The following is a 19234-nucleotide window of genomic DNA, read 5'->3' on the forward strand; positions in this document are numbered from 1 at the left end:
GGGCTGCAGGAACATGCCAGGAACTTCTAGGCACTACCCTGGTGTCCTTGTAACCCTCTTTTCACAAGGGTTAAGGGACTTGTCAGAATAGAGCTTTAATTTCAAAAGAAGCAGGTAAGGAGGGGCGGGAGGGATGTGTAGATGCACCTTGTGTGGGCTCTGTCTCCCCCCCCCTCCTCCATTTGCCCTTTTACACCATCAGGGCTACATGGGGGGGGGGGCTCTTTAAAAATCATCACACTTGTCCACAGGCAATTCCTAGTAATGGACTAAGCCAGTGGCTTCCGCAGTCAAAATAAAGGGTTGTAAGCGGCTATTACATAGGCCAGGGAACTGATTTCAGGAGTGCTGAAGCCTGCGAGCCGGGCCTGAGCCCCCAGCACTGAAGGGCACCTGGGCTGCGAGCCTTCCCTTGCACCGCACTAGCTCGCGAGCCCGGCTGTGGCAGCCCCAGCAGAGGGCGATCAGGCAGAGCAGCGAGAGGCGCCTCCCTGCGGCCCCGGCCGGCGCGCGTCACTGGGGTTGGGGGGCGGGGCCTGGCGGGGGCGGGGCTGTCGGGATTCCTTCCTGCTCCATTTTGGAATCCTCGCGGCTGAGTCGATTGTCCTCGCGTTCCAGCCTGGCGAGTAGCTGCGCGCCCAGCACCTGGGTGCCGGGGACCCCAGAGGTGAGGGGCCCGCCCGCTCCCTGCGCTGCGCGGCTGCCTGGGCCTTGCCCACGAGCGGCCTGTGCCCCCCGGGCCTGTGGGGCGCCGCGCCGGGGAGGCCCGGGAAGCCGCTCCCTGCGCTGCAGGGGGGTTCGGGGAAGGTGGCTCAGCCCGGCCCTTCTGCAGCCAGCACCACGTGCCTGCGGCTTTCCCAGGGAGGGCGCAGATGCGTGGCAAGGGCCCGGGGAGATACGCAGCGTCCGGGGCGCTGTGGCAGCTGCGCGTCCTAGGCAGAAACTGGAGCGAATTGTGGCCCCTCGAGTTCAAAGTGGGCTGCTCCATCCCCGGGCTCAGCTGCGTGAGACAGGCCTGGCTGCCGGTCGCTGAGGGCAAGTAGCGTTGGAGCGAGTTAGTTGACTAAGCAGCCTGTCAGGAAACGAATCCTGCCAGCCCTGTTTTTAATGCTCTTTATGTTGTGAAGTGTCTACATCTCATGCCTAGTCACCTAAGTTGATACCTATTGTACGCTCACCTTGTAGTTTCCTCATAGATAAGGGGCTTTTTCTGACACTAAACTCTACCTACAGTGCTTAAAAGTAACTGTGGGGCCTATCTAATTTAACACCACCAAAACGGAAATGCAAAGTGACTGTAGAAATTGATTTTACTTGTCAGCCCATTTTTGCACAGGTATTCTAGTTCCTAGCTTACATAGCAGAAGCTCTTATGTTCTGCTAACTCTCTGCTTAGTAGCAGTTGTTCTAACAATGTTGGAATGTGAAAAGGTTCAGAAAATGGAAATAAAATGACTATGGGTTGGACCTCCCTGGTCCAGTGTGGTTGGGACCTGGCAGTATTTGCCAAACCAGGGGAGGCATCCCCTGCCATGGGCCTGGAGCCAGCTGGCCCCCTGCCTCCGGCCCCTTCTCTCCTGCCCTGCTGACACCAGGCTGTCTTTGGTGGCTGGGGTTCTCTGGTCCTGGCCTGTGCTGCTGCATGAATCCAGATTTCCTCAGCTCTGCTCTGCGGCGGGCAGCCGGGCTTCTCTGGCCCCCTACCTCACATTGCCACTGGCTGTCGGGTTCTCCGGTTCCACATTGCCGCAGGCTGCCATAGGCGGATGGGCTTCTCCAATTCCCTGAGCCCATGCTGCTGGAGGCACTGGGCTTCTACTGCTTCTGGCCCCATGCTGCCATAGGTGTCTGGGTTTCCCCAGCCTCTTGACTCCACACTGCCAGGATTCTTCAGTCCCTGACGCCAACACAGCACTCCTCCAGCTCAACTGTCCCTCGCCGGGCTGCTGGCCCTCCTGCCATTAGGCTCTGGGGCTCTCTGATCCAGGAACATCTGTAGACCTGCCAGACTACAGATGTTGCCGGACCATAGAGTACTGGTTTTCAGAGGTGCAACCTGTAGTCATATGGAACAGTTTTTATATGGGGAGAAAGGAATAAGCCTGGAACTTCTCATCTTAGAAAACAGATGACTAAGGGGAATATGTTAGAGACTTATAAAATCATGCCCGTTTGGAGAAAGTAAATTAGGAAGTGTTGTTTACTTCTCAAGAGCACAAAACCTAAGGGACACCAAATGAAATTAATGAGCAGGAGGCTTGAAATGAACAATAGGAAGTTTTTCATCCTACAATGCACAGTCAACCTGTGGAACTCTGCAAGAGGATGTTGTGAAGGCCAAGTCTATAACAGGGTTTTAAAAAGAACTAGATAAGCTCATGGAGGATAGGTCTATCAATGGTGGTTATCCAGGATTGGCAGGAATGCAAAACGATGCTTTGAAGTGTCCCTAGCAGCCAGAAGTTGAGAATGGACAATGTCCTATGGCTCACTTGTTGATTCCTTCTGAAGTGCCTGGCATTTGCCACTGTTCAAAGACAGGCTTATGAGGCTAAATGAACCTTTAGTCTGAGCCAGTATGTCTGTTCTTGTGTTCCTAAGCTGTTGATTTGATGGCATGTTAAAGTAGCAGAAATCAGATTTGATAGAAGACCAATAGCAAACAACCTAACTTTCAAAAATTAGATGAAATCCAATAACAGACTTGTTTCAAAAATTCAGCTATATCTCAGTGTTTGCCCCTAAGCCACACACAAGAGAGAAAATTTTCACTTTAGCTTTTTTAAAGTGAAAGCTATAGATGAAAGTAAGTGCATATAACAGAAGTGCTGGCTTAACAGCATATGATCCTACAGTTAGTTGAGTGAACTATTTCCCACTGAAGAACGAGTGACTTTTTTTTCTCTTCTAAATTAAATGGGTTATGTATAATAATGTAATTCTTTATTTCTGTGTTTCTTATAAATGAGCATTTTCCATGTTTTTTTTCCCTTGTGTATATGAATTTTTTACTTTGCATTTACCGATAAGAAATGCAGGAAAGGCAAATGCTGGCTTCCAAAAGGAAATGTCAGTTCTGAAATTTACCCATCCTCTCCTTAAAATCCACACCTTTTAGTCTCTTTTAGTGTTTGTGGGAGTTTTCTAATACTGAATTCTGCATGTTAGTACCCTTGAAGGGATTTCAGTTTTTGTATGCTGGAACTTTTGGGACTTTTTTCCTCTCTATTATAGACATTTTCCTATGCTTTAGTTTAGTCACTTCTGTATACAGGAATGGTGGGTGTGATCTCAATTTGTGAACTTTGTGTCCATCCTGGTTTTTATTATTATTATAAGGGCTCGACAAATAATGCAATCTACTTGCCCGTGACGAGTAGATTGCAATCTGGAAGAGCTGGGTTTGGGCGATCTGTGCATGCGCAGATTGCCGGACAGTGCGGCTAGCGAGCAGGGCTCGCCGCAGTTCGGCGAGCCCTGATTATTATTATTACCATAGCAGTATCACAAAGAAGAGTTAATGATAACTTTTGCCATTGTTGGTATGTATCTCCAATCAAGCAGAGGGACTCATGCTGGGTGTTTTACAAACATAAAATATGTTCTCTGCCAGCTTTTGTTGTTCTGCAGTGACATCTTCCTATTTAACTCTTCCAGTTGATATTTAGGAGAGTCTTGCCTATGAATGGGGAGAACTGATTCTAATGGATAACATGTGTCATTGATTGTACACAAAATGCTGAAAATCAACTGAAAGCTTTCTCAGTCTCTTGACTCTAGTCAGCATGATGCTTCAGGAGTTTGCTCTTTGATGAAGAATGAAAAGATCTATAAATACATCATCTTGGAGTAAGGGCCATCTTTTTGCTTTCCTAGCACAGTTGGGGTCCTTGTTCATTAAGAGAGATTTTAGGTGCTATGATAATACAAATAGCACATTTTTGATAGTTGTGACTAATTTTATATCTTTGTTTATCCCTTCCATTGTCTAATACATTATCAATGTTTCTTAAACTTTACTAACACTCTTGCCCCAGGATTGCATCAAACGTGCAGTTGTTCAAAAAAGCGAGGACCTAACACTGGCTTCTCTTTCATGTTTCCTCCTCCTGCCATCTTCTGATAATTTTCTTTTGACATGCTGCCTTTCTTTACTTCCTAGTAATGGCATCTTTTACCTGCATCACTTGCCGTGTGGCTTTTAAAGATGCTGACTTTCAGCGTGCCCACTACAAAACCGACTGGCATAGATACAATCTAAAGAGGAAAGTTGCTGACATGCCACCTGTCACTGTTGAGAATTTCCAAGAGAGAGTTCTAGCACAGCGAGCAGTGGCAGAGGAACAGAACAAAGACACTGCAACCTACTGTACAGCTTGCAGCAAGAGGTTCTCTACTTTTAATGCCTATGAGAACCATTTGAAGTCCAAGAAGCACCTAGATCTTGAAAAAAAAGCTGTCCAGGCTGTCAGCAAGGAAGTAGAAACCTTAAATGAGAAGAATCTGGAAAAGGGACTGGGCCAGGAGAGTTTAAACAAAGATGCAATGAATACAGCTATTCAGCAAGCCATCAGGGCCCAGCCATCCTTATCTCCAAAGAAGATACCATTGCTCCCAACTGATACAGTCAGCTCTGCAACTTCTGCTGGAGGTGATTTGTCACAGAGCAGAGAGAGATTGGAAAAACCTCCAAGGCTACAGTGGTTTGAACAGCAAGCAAGGAAGCTGGTGAAACAGGGTGCAGAGGATGGCGAGAAAGATGAGGATATGGAAGGTAAGAAAACCTGCAAGGTGGTAAAGTGGTGGCTCTGGCTATGCAAATTTGGTTATTGGTTGTGGGTAGAAGTCCCATGTTGTAGTTTTTTTAAAAAATATAGGGGAGGAAGGAAAACACAATTCCATGGGGGTGGCTTTTTTTCCTAATGAGATTCATCAAAAGAGAACCTGCTATGAAGAGGGTAGAAAGATTAAAGTCTAGCAAGGCTTAGTGTCCAGTAATCTCATTCATCACTTTTTTTCTTCTATAAAAAGGTCCTAATTATTAGACATTAGATCCTCATGTTTATGACAGAATTGTGTTATTTACCGGTTATGCTTTGTTTTAATGTTACATGGTACATTAATAATTTTGCTTCCAAACAGCAAGAGGATTTTCATGTTCAAGAAAATTGTACCTAAATTCTTAGATCTGGTGAACCTTTTCCTGAGCAATTTTCAGTTTTGCCTTAAGTTTCTGTCATTTCTTTGTAAGTTAGTTTTATTGATAGCAGTATGGGCTCATCACTTGATTTTAATTTCTGTATAGTAATTAGAACTAGGGATGTAGTAATAATCATTTTGCATGAGCTTATTGGTTACCATAATGGTTATACTCTAGCTCCCAGCCCCACTCCTGGAGAGCCCACTGTTGCCTGCACTGGGGGGTTCCATATCAGACCCTGCAATGAGAGGCGGCAGCCAGATCCCTGGGAGTGGGGTTGGGAGCTGGAAGCCACCTTGCATTATGGGTTCTGAAGTATAAAGTTTATATTGCAGAGCCCACAGCGCAGCTGGCTCCATGGGAGTGGGGCTGGGAACTGGCTCCAGGCATGCCCTGGTTGCCAACTCTGCCATGTAAGCTTTATACTGCAGAGCCCGCAGCGTGTAACCACTGAAAATCTTAGTGGTTAAATGGTTATCTAATTAACCACTTTTTAATATCCCTAATAAGAACACGTAACATTTTGTATTAGTTTGTAATTTATATTGTAAGCGTATTCTGTACTAGAGCAAATAGATTATGATTGTTTGGGGGGGAAAATGTAAATAAACTTAGTGTTTTTTAAATTGTACTGAAAGGCTGGGAGGACATGGATTCTGATGAAGTTGAGTCTGAAGATGAGCAGATGGAAAGTGCAGTGGATGAAGATGAGAAACAGACTTCTGCTGGTGCAGTGCCATTCACAGACTGCTTGTTTTGTCTTCACCATTCAAGCTCTCTCATGAAAAATGTGGCCCATATGACAAAAGCCCACAGTTTCTTTATTCCGGATATAGAATACCTTGTGGATCTCAGGGGACTGATTAAGTACTTGGGTAAGTATGACCACCCCCAACAGTTAAATACCAAGGGTAGGTATATTTTAAAAGTGACTCAAAAAATGAAATGAAACATGCATCAGTCCACTTTGCTTTGCATAGTTATTGAGCAGAACCTGTTGTCAACATGAATGCATGTCCTTTGAAATGGTGGTTGAAGTATGAAGGGAATACAAGAATTATTAGTGCATCTGGCATGTAAATATCTTTCAGCATCAGCTACAACGGTGCTATGAGAACACCTCTTCTCACTTCAGATGACATTGTAAACAAGAAGTGGGCAGCATTATCTCCTGCAAATTGTAACCAAACTTATTTGTCTTAGGCCAGGTCTACACACCTGGAAGAACATCACGCAAACATAGTAGATGTAGCTGGAATCAGCTTGCCTTAAGCCAGGCTTGGCACCATCCCCACTGCAGGAGGCTGATGGGAGCAAATGCTCCTGTCAGCTTTCCATGACTGCAAGAAGTACAAACTCCAGCCAGAGCTGCCTTCCATGTTCAATTTATAGGTCTATGCTAGACCCGGTCGATCTCAGCAAGTGAGGACTTTCCCTGAGTGACTGAACAAGAAGTAGGACTGAGTGGACTTTATAGCTTAATGTTTTACTTCATTTTATTTTTGAACGCAGGTGTTTTGAACATAGTTATTTGTAAGTTCAACTGTTATGATAGAGATTACACTATAGTACTTATATTAGGTGGCCTGAATTTTTGTTTGTTTATAATGCAAATATTTGTAATGCAAATTAATATAAAGTGATGCCTATATGCATTTTACTCTAATTAAAATCAATATATAAAAATGTAGGAAGCATCCAAAAAATTTAAATAAATGGTATTCTGTTTAATTGTGATCGGTTTATTTAATTGCTTGATAGCCCTAGTTTAAACCATGCAGCATGAGGTTTATGCAAAAAACCTCAAGTTCTAAAATAGTTACACTGGTTGTGCCTATTACTCAACCAATGTAAATGATGCAAATATTTTCAGATGTACGAGAGAGTAAATATTCCATTTGCAGTGGAACTGCTGTAACAAAAGTAGATTCAATATTACTCTATCCTTACTAAAGCTCTTGCCACAGGATGAGAGAACACCTTATTTTGTGCATTTTCTATTTTATAGCATTTCACAGAGAGCTTTTGTCCAGAGTGTATGCTGCCCTTTGTTCTGTCATTGTAATTATTCTTTAATTCTTTAGTTCGGAGGGACCAGAGCCTTAATTCAGTTCCAGCCAGTGATTCTCTAATTTGGAATGACTCAGGTCTCCCATTTGCAATGAATGGGAGACCTGAGTCATGGATGTCAGGGATGTTGAAACTGATAATTGAATGGAGTGTAAACTCAAAATGATACCCTTTTTTTCCCCCTAGGAGAAAAAGTTGGTGTTGGGAAAATCTGCTTGTGGTGCAATGAAAAGGGGAAATCCTTCTATTCAACAGAAGCAGTGAAGGCTCATATGAATGATAAAAGCCACTGCAAGCTCTTCACAGATGGGGATGCTGCCTTGGAATTTGCAGACTTCTATGATTTTAGGTATGATTTTAGCTCAGTGGGGAGCTGGCTGGTCATATATTACTGGACTTTTTTATATGAATAGCATTTAAAAGTTTGTTGCAACATTGATGCGGTAGAATTGAATTGAGAGGGGAAGGGGAGGTGCTCCCAGAGAACTGTCTATATTAAAACATAGTGAAAAAGATTGGTAACCCTGATATCAGTGGAGCCTGTCACTATGCTGAGACTTAACAAGTTTACAGCATGCTTGGTTTAAATAGGACAGTTTTGAAATGGAGCTGCTATTCATGTGTATTTTAGCAGCTGCTATAATTGTTCCATAGGAGCAGTTACCCTGATCACAGGGAAGGGGAGGATGTGACGATGATGACTGAAGAGTTCCCAGCAGGGAAGAATTTAGAATATGATGATGAAAGTATGGAATTGATTCTCCCTTCAGGTACGTAGAATAGATACTTTTTGTTGTAGCATTCATCTTAGTGATGGACAACCTAGGCTAATGAGCGGGCCACACAAGTGGCCCCCCTGCATCTCAGTGGGCTGCATAATGTGAATAAAAACAAACAGAATCTGGTAACCTTTTATATGGGCAACAGTAAACAAATGTCAGGAGGGTCACACACACAACCTCAATGGGCTGCAGGTTGCCCACCGCTGAGCGATATTCTTGACTTTACTGTAGTTTAAATTATTGCCAACAATTCCTATTTTTGTTTCATAGCACGCAGTTTGACATTCACTTATCCTTCATCTGCTTTGATCTCAAATTCTGTTCTTCCAGTTTTCAAACTGAAGACTTGTTTTCATTTTAAAATGCTCTTATTAAATTTGCTCAAATTGAAATTTACAAGACTCCTTTTTCTTGTCATCCTCCTGCATTGGCGTGTGTTTCTTTGGACGTCACTTTCTCTTATTTGCCCTTGACTGACTTCATGCATGCTAGACTGTAATGTGCACTTTGTTGCAATATATCTTACGGAGATAAGTTCTTCCAGTGTAGTACTACACAATGGAACCTGCTCATAAACCAGTTTTGACAACCTGTTACTCATATTAATTTCATTAAACAACCACATATTGTTCTTTGTGTATTTAATTTCTACACTAAGTCTGGATGCTTTGAAAATGGTGTGAGGTTTGACACACAAAGATCCCTTGTATAGGCTTAATATCAGCATATCCCTTGGATCCTGTAAAGTGCTGACAAATATGCAGTGAAAAAGGGTGAAATAAAATCTTTCCTCTGATCTAAAGACAATGGAGAGGCTGTTCTAAGTAGTGATAGCAGAACAAGGGGCTATGGTCTCAAGTTACAATGGGGGAGGCCTAGGTTGGATATTAGGAAAAACTGTTTCACTAGGAGAGTGGTGAGTTACTGGAATGGGTTACTTAGGGAGGTGGTGAAATCTTCATCAATGGAGGTTTTAAGTCCTGGCTTGACAAAGTTCTGGCTGGGATGTTTTAATTAGGGTTGGTCCTGCTTTGGGCAGGGGACTGAACTTGATGACCTCCTTGTGGTCTCTTCCAGCCCTAGGAATCTATTATTCTAATCTTAGTTACAATAATCTTATGTGTATCACGTGAAACAGTAGTAGGTGCTATAGGAAATGCATGTGGAAGTGTGAATAAAGGTTATCTGCAATGATGGAACCCCCTTGCTTTTGTAGTACTCTCTTGGGGTTTTTTTATGTTACATAGGGGTAAAAAACAAGGCTGATGTCATGTTAGGGGGGTCTACTACAGGCCACCTAACCAGGCGGAAGAGATGGATGAGGCTTTTTATTAAACAACTAACAAAATAATCCAAAACGCAGGATTTGGTGGTGATGGGGGACTTCAACTATCCAGATATATGCTGGGAAAATAACACAGTGGAGCACAGACTATCCAGTAATTTCTTGGGCTGCTTTGAAGACAGCTTTTTATTTCAGAAGGCTGAAAAAGCTACTGGGAGGAAGCTGTTCTAGATTTGATTTTAACAAATAGGGAGGAACTGGTTGAGAATTTGAAAGTGGAAGGCAGCTTGGGTGAAAGTGATCATGAAATTATAGAGTTTGTGATTCTACGATATAGTAGAAGGGAGAACAGCAAATTAAAGACAATGGATTTCAGGAAGGGAGATTTTGGTAAGCTCAGGGAGCTGGTAGGTAAGGTCCCATGGGAGGCAAGACTGAGGTGTAAAGCAACTGAAGAGAGTTGGCAGTTTCTCAAAGGGACACTATTAAGGGCCCAAAAGCAAGCTATTCCGCTGCATAGGAAAGATAGAAAATATGGTAGAAGACTGCTTGGCTTAACCAGGAGATTTTGCATGATCTAAAAATAAAAGAGTCATATAAAAAATAGAAACTAGGACAAATTACAAAGGATGAATATAGGTAAACAATACAGGAATGCAGGGGCAAGATTAGAAAGACAAACGCACAAAATGAGCTCAAACTAGCTGTAGACATAAAGGGAAACAAGAAGAAATACTATAGACATATTAGAAGCAAGAGGAAGACCAAGGACAGGGTAGGCCCATTGTTCAGTGAGGAGGGAGAAACAGTAATAGGAAACTTGGAAATGGCAGAGAAACTTAATGACTTCTTTGTTTCAGTCTTCACTGAGAAGTCTGAAGAAGGAATGCTTAACATAGTGAATGCTAGTAGGAAGGGGTTAGGTTTAGAAGATAAAATAATAATAAAAAAAGAACAAGTTAAATATCACTTAGAAAAGTTAGATGTCTGCAAGTCACCAGGGCCTGATGAAATGCATCCTAGAATACTTGAGGAGCTGATAGAGAAGGTATCTGAGTCTTTAGCTATTATCTTTGGAAAATCAGAGAAGACAGGCGAGATTCCAGAAGACTGGAAAAGGGCAAATATAATGCCTATCTCTAAAAAGGGGAAATAAGAACTACCCTGGAAACTACAGACTAGTCAGTTTAACTTCTGTGCCAGGAAAGATAATGGAGCAAGTAATTAAGGAAATAATCTGCAAACACTGGGAAGATAATAAGTGATAGGGAACAGCCAGCATGGATTTGTAAAGAACAAATAATGTCAAACCAATGTGATAGGATAACGAGTCTTGTGGATAAGGGAGAAGCGGTGGATGTGGTATACCTAGACTTGGGAGAAGCAGTACCGTGGTATACCTAGACTTTAGTAAGACATTTGATATGGTCTCCCATGATATTCTTATCAATAAACTAGGCAAATACAACTTAGGTGGGGCTACTATAAGGTGGGTGCATAACTGGCTGGATAACCGTTCTCAGAGAGGACTTATCAACGGGTCACAATCCTGCTGGAAGGGCATAACAAGTTGGCTTCCACAGGGGTCTGTTTTGGGACCGGTTCTGTTCAATATCTTCATCAACTATTTAAATATTGTCATAGAGAGTACTCTTATTAAGTTTGCAGATGATACCAAGCTGGGAGGAGTTGCAACTGCTTTGGAGGACAGGGTCATAATTCAAAATGATCTGGACAAACTGGAATAATGGTCTGAGGCATGGGTTCCCAAACTAGGGGGCATGCTCCCCTGGGGGGGGGGGGGTGCAACGCAACCCAGCCCTCCTATTAATCCCCCCCAACAAGTTTTGCTGCTTTTTTGAGGGTAGGGCGCGTGAGGATTTCTCAAAAATCAAGGGGGCATGATGCTGAAAAGTTTGGGAACCACTTATCTGAGGTAAATAGGATGAAGTTTAATAAGGACAAATGCAAAGTGCTCCACTTAGGAAGGAACAATCAGTTTCACACATATAGAATGGGAAGCGACTGTCTAGGAAGGAGTACGGCAGAAAGGGAGCTAGGGGTTATAGTTGACCATAAGCTAAATATGAGTCAACAGTGTGACGCTGTTGCAAGAAAAGCAAACATGATTCTAGAATGCATTAACAAATGTGTTGTAAGCAGGGTTTGCCGAGCCGTGGCTAGCCCTGCTCTCCAGCCGCGTGGTTCAGCAGGCTGCGGATGCGCAGACTGCGCTGCACGTGCGCTGATTGCACTGCGGTGCCATGCCAGGCTATAATTTATTCGCCCGTGGTGAGACGATTACCTTAATTGTCGAGCCCTGGTTGTAAGCAAGACACAAGAAGTCATTCTTCTCCTCTACTTTGTGCTTATTAGGTCTTAGTTAGAGTATTGTGTCCAATTCTGGGCACCACCTTTCAAGAAAGATGTGGAGAAATTGGCAAAGGTCCAGAGAAGAGCAACAAGAATGATTAAAGGTCTAGAGAACAAGACCTATGAAGGAAGACTGAAAGAATTGGGCTTGTTTAGTTTGGAAAGGAAGACTGGGAGGGGACATGATAGCAGTTTTCAGGTATCTAAAAGGGTGTCACAAGGAGGCGGGAGAAAAATTGTTCTTCCTGGCCTCTGAGGATAGAACAAGAAGCAATGGGCTTAAACTGCAGCAAGGGAGGTTTAGGTTGGGCGTTAGGAAAAAGTTCCTAACTGTCAGGGTTGTTAAACATTGGAATAAATTGCCCAGGGAGATTGTGGAATCTCCATCTCTGGAGATACTTAAGAGTAGGTTAGATAAATGTCTATCAAGGATGGTCTAGACAGTACTGGGTCCTGCCATGAGGGCAGGGGACTGGACTCGATAACCTCTAGAGGTCCCTTCCAGTCCTAGTATTCTATGATTGGTTAAAGATGGCATGAAAAGCAGTTGTGGTGCTAGAGACTAGACTGTTTATTAAAACTTCAAAAATATCAGGAATATTGCATTGTGTGTCCTATTTTTGCTGAATGACCAGAGAACTAAAGTAGGAGCTTTCTCCGCATCCTGTTGAAGGTTTAGATATTAAATCTTTAATCAAAAGAGAGCTTTCCTCTTGAGCAACTGAGCTGAAGGGACCCCCATCTTAAAAATAAAACTACATTGTCACTACGAATAACTCAGTCTAAATTGGCTAAAATTGAAAGATTAGAGGAGAGGCATTTTCTTCTGCTTTTGTTTGACTGCAATGATGTGGAAGATAAGTGCCAAACTCCCTTTTATTCATCTGAAAATTTTCCTCCTTTTGGTAAAATCCAGTTTAATAGTTTCTCTAGTATAAAATCTAAAATATATGTTGCCAGGTCTTCTACAGCTATATACAGGAGAAATACATGCTCTGGTGTGCCTATAAGAATGTATTCTATAAAGACTCTTGTGAAAAATCCTATTTTTCTCAGTGTAATATCAGGCATATTACAGACCTGATATGTGTGATTTTTTTTTTAAACAAAAAAGCACTTCTTGATCTGCCATTTGTTCTTTTTCATGATATAAGAATGCACAAATACTTTGGGTTTTAGTGATCATCCCCATTAGTTTTTAGGTAGAAAAAAATTGGAAAATATTGGCGTGTAAATGAATAAATGGATGATTTGCTCACTAAATTGTAGCTACTCCAGTGGCTGTTTAGTGATGCACAAAGGGTACCACTGCTTCATCTTTAAATTTATCGATGATGGGAAATCACTTGAGGGTGCTGTTGTACTTTCAAACTTTCCTATTTTTTTTTATTCCACAACATGTAAATAATCAGCCAGCCTTTCTCCGCAAAGGTTCAATAAGTATTTATTGCATGTTACTGTGATAAAGTTGTAGTATTCACCATTTCAGTGCATGGAAAGGCTAATAAAGTAGCACTTAAAAGGATCTATGTTCCTCTTTGTGGTGCAATAAAGGTTGAACTTCTATAATTCAGACTCCTCTAGTCCAGCAGCACCCCTATCCAGGATTGCTGGTGACCCCATCGATGCTCCAGGGCTGGAGCATGGTCAGGTTGGGGGCCAGAAGCATTGCTGGACCCAAAGGTCTGATCACAGAAGTCTCCTTAGGATTGTTCCCCAGTGTGCTGATTGTTCCACAGACACCCACCTCCTTGCCCCCTGGGAATCGCCACCACTCTGTGCTGCTGGGCCAGATCCTCGTCTCCCTCTCCCCCCATTCCAGACAAGACATACAGACACTGAACCACTTCAGCTCTGGGAGGACTCAGTTCTAGGGCTCAGCCCCCAACAGGGCTCAAAACCCCAAATCAGTCTGTGTCTTCATGTAAAACTTAAAGCTTGTGAGGTAAGTTCTCTTTATCAATGAACAGACAGATCAAAGTCAGTTACTCATTTGAACAGAAAATGCATAGCTAATTCTAATCCACTAAGAAACTTGTTACAAATTATCACGGTAAACAGCTATTCTTATTTCAGATATAAGCTTCAAATAGAGCAGTCTTTTACTATGACCTGGGTCTTCAGCCCTTTTCAAAGTTCTTTGTATCCTCTTGGGGTGTGCCAGGCAGTTTCAAAAGCCCGCTGAAGACCAAACTGATAGCTTCCCATTGCTTAAATAGACTTTCCCCCAGAGTGGAACCCTTTGTTTGCCTTCCCATTGCAAAATACCAGGGTCAAAATGGATTCCGGCACCAGGTGGCATGGTCACACGTCTTTCTAGCACCAATCACTGTTTCAGCTTACAGGACAAACAAGGCCGAGGAAGCAGAGCCATGCAGTATTCCTTGTAAATTGTGCAGTTACTCATCAGAAATTCAAATGCTGCCCAACTAATTAGCGGAGTGCCCACAGCTAGGTTTGTGTTTTTACTGGTGGTGCACATTCACACATGCCTTGGTGCACATAAAATTCATATAAAAGCTATCATCAAAAATAGACAACTGTTAGCACTAGGGTTTTACCATTACTGTTGACAAACAGAAAACAAGCATTTGTTCTCTTGTCATAAATGCTCATCCTTGTGGAATTAAGCATTTTGGGTACGGAGTCCCCATTTTTCTTTATTTTCCAGTGAGAGGGGGAATGTCAGCCCTTCTAATTTTGTTTATGCATGAGTTCAACAGGGGATCATAAAGTAGTAACTGATCGTGAAGCAGTTTAGAGTTTCGTTACCTAATCCTGTTAGCGATTGTGTGGTTGGAGTCTGGTGGTCTCCATGGAACATTTAAATAGAAGCGTGCAGAATTGGGACTGTATTTTGTCAGGAAATTACGTTTCCTGTTTTCACTACTTAGGATTGCCTACCAAAAATGTCAGTTTCTTTAAAAAAAAAAAAAAAAAAAAAATTTATTCCAGTGATGGTTAGAGGCTTTTACTCATCAGAGGTCACAAAACAAGAAGGGACTTTTCAGAAATAACACAGCTCACCTTACCTTACCAATCTTTGTTCTGATTTGGTAGTAAACATATAATTAGGAAATCTCTCCTGTACACCTGAATTGTAAAATACAGTGTTTACTCAGCTGCCTACTTGATCAATTGCAAAGCAGGGTGCCATGTAAATGTAAGTCCTCTCTGTTTATGGTGCTATATAAATCTTGACAGTGGACCCAATTTTTTTTTTTTTTTGACTCTGCACTACTCAGATTGATCATCTCCATCATTTTGCAAGTGGTAGAGAACCTTAGTGAATTTAAATAGTTTTGTCAGGACAATGACTCCTACTGACCCCTAAATCAAGAGGAGATGGCTTCTAAGTGAAATGCTCTAGTTCAGCCAGAAGTTGTTGGACTTGATGCAGGAATTACTAGGGGAAATTCTTTGGCCTGTACGCTTTAGATTATCTGCTTTTATAATGGTACCTTCGAGCATTAGAAAGCTGGCCCAAATCCTTGCAACAAAACTAACAGTCTGTCTTTCCATTTCTTGCCTTTAATTAAATCTTCCTACTGTAGGCTTTTATAATTCCTAAGCATCCTTTAGTTGAACTGCTGGTTTTTTTTCTGTTTTTCCTTTCCTCAGCATATGATGCGTGGTAGAAGCTGCTACATTAGTGTCTCTCTTATCATAGTCCTAAAAAGTCAGTCCTCAGTAAGATTAATTTCCAGAGACACCTGGGTGATTAATTTGCTTCAAAGGCTGTTTCATTTTGCTTGACTTAAACTGTTAAATATTCTCTTGTGTAACAGGTGCCAGAGTTGGTCACCGCTCTTTGATGCGATACTACAAGCAGCGGTTTGGTTTGTCAAGAGCAGTGGCTATTACTAAAAATAAGAAGGCAGTAGGCAGGGTGTTGCAACAGTACAAAGCTCTAGGCTGGACAAGCAGTACAGGTAAGTGACAAATTTTAAGTTCTTTAAACTCTCTTTTTGAGCCTGTATTCTTGGAGGAGGATGGGTGACAGAGCCTGGTTTCTTGTCCAGTTCAACCATCTATTGTTAGCGATATACAATGAGCCCAAGTCAGTTTTCCCACGCTTTAAGATTTGCTGCTGCTTGCTGTGGAACTATAGTACAATCTCCATGTAGATACTGCTACATGTTGTCAGATTCAGAGCTTTCTAGCAAAGAGCAGTATCGCTTTTGCAAGGGAAAAACTAAGTTTCTGGTAGGTGAAGATTTAGGAGGAAGGGCAGAGGGGAGAATCGGAGCTCTGTGGTAAAACTTTGATCTTGTCTCCTGGGGTATGTCTACACTACAAAGTTAATTCGAACTAACAGACGTTAGTTCGAATTAACTTTGATAGGCGCTACACAAGCGCTCCGCTAGTTCAAACTTAATTTGAACTAGCGGAGCGCTTAGTTCGAACTATGTAAACCTCATTCCACGAGGACTAAGCCTAGTTCGAACTTACTAGTTCGAATTAAGGGGTGTGTAGCCCCTTAATTCGAACTAGTGGGAGGCTAGCCCTCCCCAGCTTTCCCTGGTGGCCGCTCTGGCCAACACCAGGGAAACTCTATTGCCCGGTCTCGGACCACTTAAAGGGGCACGGGCTGGCTACGGTGCCCGTGCCAGGTGCAAGCCTGCCAGCACCCAGCTAGCAGACCCTGCACCTGGCACGGCTTGAGCCAGCCACCCGATGCCCCCCAGCCCTCCCCCTCTTCCCGGGACCAGGCTGGCGGCTCCCGGGAGCTTGCCCGAGACTGCAAGAGGTGGGGAAAGTGGAAGGAGGTGAGGGAGGAATGGGGTACGAGCTCCTGATGGGGAGGACTGAGGTGGCTCTGTGGGCTTCTGGGGGTGGAAGCTCTCCTGCAGCCCCCCAATTGCCCCCCTCCCCAGATGGCAGCCTGCGGCAAGTGCAGCCGGTCTGATGGCCGAGTGCTGTGATGTGCCCAGTGTGGGTACTCCGGGCAATCCAAGCCAGGACTGCTTTGCAAGAGGGACACCCCTGAGAACTGTCTGTCCGGGGTGGGGGTCGGGTCCCTTTAAGCACAGCCCTCGGCTAGCCTGAGACAGCATCTCAACGCTCTAAGTCCTCATCTGATGCCCTGCCGGCACTGCTTCTGGCCATCCTTACCCCCTGTTCAGGGTCCACTTAATGTGGACATGCTAGTTTGAATTAGCAAAACGCTAATTCAAACTAGTTTTTTAGTCTGGATGTGTTAGTTTGAATTAGCTTAGTTCGAATTAACTAATTCGAACTAAGTTAGTTCAAATTAGTGCTGTAGTGTAGACATACCCCTGCATAGTATCTGACTTTTAGGTATCCCCTCTTGTTCTAGTCCTCTTCATTTCAGGCACATAAGCACAATAGAGTGTAGAAATTTGCCATTCCAGCCCTGCTTTTTGAGAAGGCAACCCTTGCATATATCTAAATTGATTATAGTCTCACTGCTTCTTGTTGCAAAAGTGTATTTGTGTAGAAGCCTGAAACTTCCCTGTTGTAGTAGGGTGATATGAAGTTATGAGGGATGAATCTGTGTAGAAAATAAAGGAGATGTTGGTTTATTCTCCCTTAATTTGTGCTAATGTATTTCTCTTTGCTCCTGTACTGTTGTATTTGTGCACTATTGTACTATGCACAAACCTAGTTAAGTGTAAAGTATGGCAGAATACTTTATTTACTTGGTCCCATAATATAAGAACGAGGGGCCACCAAATGAAATTAATGGGTAGCAGGTTTAAAACAAACAAAAGGAAGTTCTTCTTTACACAGCGCATAGTCAACCTGTGGAACTCCTTGCCTGAGGAGGTTGTGGAGGCTAAGACTATAACAGGGTTTAAAAGAGAACTAGATACATTCATGGACGTTAAGTCCATTAATGGCTATTAGCCAGTATGGGTAAGGAATGGTGTCCCTAGCTTCTGTTTGTCAGAGGATGGAGATGGATGGCAGGAGAGAGATCGCTTGATCGTTACCTGTTCACTCCCTCTGGGGCACCTGGCATTGGCCAGTGTCAGCAGACAGGATATTGGGCTGGATGGACCTTTGGTCTGACCCAGTATGGCCATTTTGTTCTTAGAATACTTCAGAGGATTAGTCTAGAACTGAATTCTAAACACATTTTTGACACTTCGGAACATATATTGTGCTGACTACAAAATAAGGTGGTCCTCCTCTTTTCCCCCCACCCCCCTCGAATGTGCAGAGTTTTATGGTTAATAGTTTCTTTGCCTAAGATTGATGACAATGATTAAGATTACCTATCCATCTGTGTGGCACTCTTCCTTCTTCTATGAATGGTAGCATCTCCTGTATTTGCCATTTAATATGGTAATCTGTGACCCCAGCTAAGTTCCCTCTAAGCTGCATGTCTGAGCAGCTGCCTATTAAGCCCCATACAGAGGCTCAAGGAAGTTACTCAATTAATTTACGTCTGTTTCAGCTCTGTAGCCATTCAAAAACTCGCCCCCTCACCCTCGTCTTCCCTTATTTAGATCTTGATCTCTGAACAAGCAAACCCTTGTTCAGACAGGGTGGGTCTAATGGGCAGTACAGCCATATGCCAGTGCAGACCACTGCCTCCTAGTAGTGGCGGCGCCAAGTTCTTCTCCTTTGGCACTGCATCTTCCAAAAGTAGAGCCCCGTGGATCAGCCGATACAAAGTTGTATCCACATAGAGCTTTGTGAATTTAAACTGATGGTTATATAGGTATAAGCCCCCTGTTGGACACTTACTTCAACATGAGACCTCTTTCAGCTTAGTGTCCATTTCTTTGGAACTTGGTAAAGCTAAAATGAAAAAAGCCATTCTTATTCCAAAATAAGTGTTGATACAGAATATTATACCAGGGTAACTAGATTGGTGAAGCAAAAGGCAAGGCCTTATATCTGAAGTCAGTTTGCAGTCTTGCAATCTACTAACTTTTTACCCATTTTTCCTTTACAAAAGGAACAGCACTAGCATGCGAACGTGACATGCAGTATCTTCAGAGGATGAAGTCTAAGTGGATGCTGAAGACAGGCATGAGTAACAATGCGACAAAGCAGATGCATTTCCGGATGCAAGTCAGATTCTGAGCTGCCTCATCCGCTGTACAGAGCTTGCTCCTGTAGAGGAGAAATAATAGCTAGTGCCTTTGGGGGTGGGAGGTATCTGTCATTAAAATAGAACTTGCTATCTGCCTATCAGCTCCTTGGATGCTACTATTCCTTCTCCTCCTGATAAGTCTTGTGAAGAGCTCTTGTATTCTAATAACTGTTGGCACACCAAATTTGTGTCCAAATAAAGTATGTGGTGTGGGTTAGTCACTGATGTAGATCGTGTGCATTGTACTAGTATCCGTCTTTATGCAGTAGGTGTTGATTAAACAGCTCAATTTTTGGTTCTTTAGCTCAATTACAGAAAACCGAGGCAGGGAAAGGGGGATGAGAGTGGAAGGGAGACTAGGAGAAGATTCTGATTATAAGCCTCAGAGCTCTGAAGTAAGATTGAGGCATGGGCCTCTGCCCTTCTGGAGTAATGTAGAAAAATTGTATAAAATA

The 19234-nt window shown here is 43.1% G+C and overlaps 1 protein-coding gene across 3 annotated transcripts; it reads left to right on the plus strand.

The window, feature by feature from the left end:
• The first annotated feature begins 509 nt into the window (after positions 1-509).
• Positions 510-19000, plus strand: ZNF622 (zinc finger protein 622). Of its 3 annotated transcripts, XM_075921452.1 has the most exons (8): positions 562-667; positions 3658-3849; positions 4163-4774; positions 5839-6075; positions 7457-7619; positions 7925-8040; positions 15499-15642; positions 18642-19000. In XM_075921452.1, exons 2-8 carry the CDS (start codon positions 3819-3821, stop codon positions 18767-18769), a joined length of 1431 nt encoding a protein of 476 aa, XP_075777567.1. In that variant the 5' UTR covers positions 562-667; positions 3658-3818; the 3' UTR covers positions 18770-19000. The 3 variants fall into 3 exon arrangements, with proteins under 3 accessions (XP_006126163.2, XP_075777567.1, XP_025041920.2); XM_006126101.4 differs by lacking the exon at positions 3658-3849 and having other exon boundaries at positions 510-667; XM_025186135.2 differs by lacking the exons at positions 562-667; positions 3658-3849 and adding an exon at positions 674-1035.
• Positions 19001-19234: the final 234 nt, after the last annotated feature.

This window comes from Pelodiscus sinensis, chromosome 2, assembly GCF_049634645.1.
Source record: "Pelodiscus sinensis isolate JC-2024 chromosome 2, ASM4963464v1, whole genome shotgun sequence".
NCBI classification, from domain to species: Eukaryota; Metazoa; Chordata; order Testudines; family Trionychidae; genus Pelodiscus; species Pelodiscus sinensis.

Coding starts and splice junctions, on each gene's coding strand:
- ZNF622 (XM_025186135.2), top strand. CDS start 873: ATGCGTGGCAAGGGCCCGGGGAGATACGCAGCGTCCGGGGCGCTGTGG. Junction 1,036..4,162: donor CTGGCTGCCGGTCGCTGAGG/GCAAGTAGCGTT, acceptor TTTACTTCCTAG/TAATGGCATCTTTTACCTGC. Junction 15,643..18,641: donor AGGCTGGACAAGCAGTACAG/GTAAGTGACAAA, acceptor CCTTTACAAAAG/GAACAGCACTAGCATGCGAA.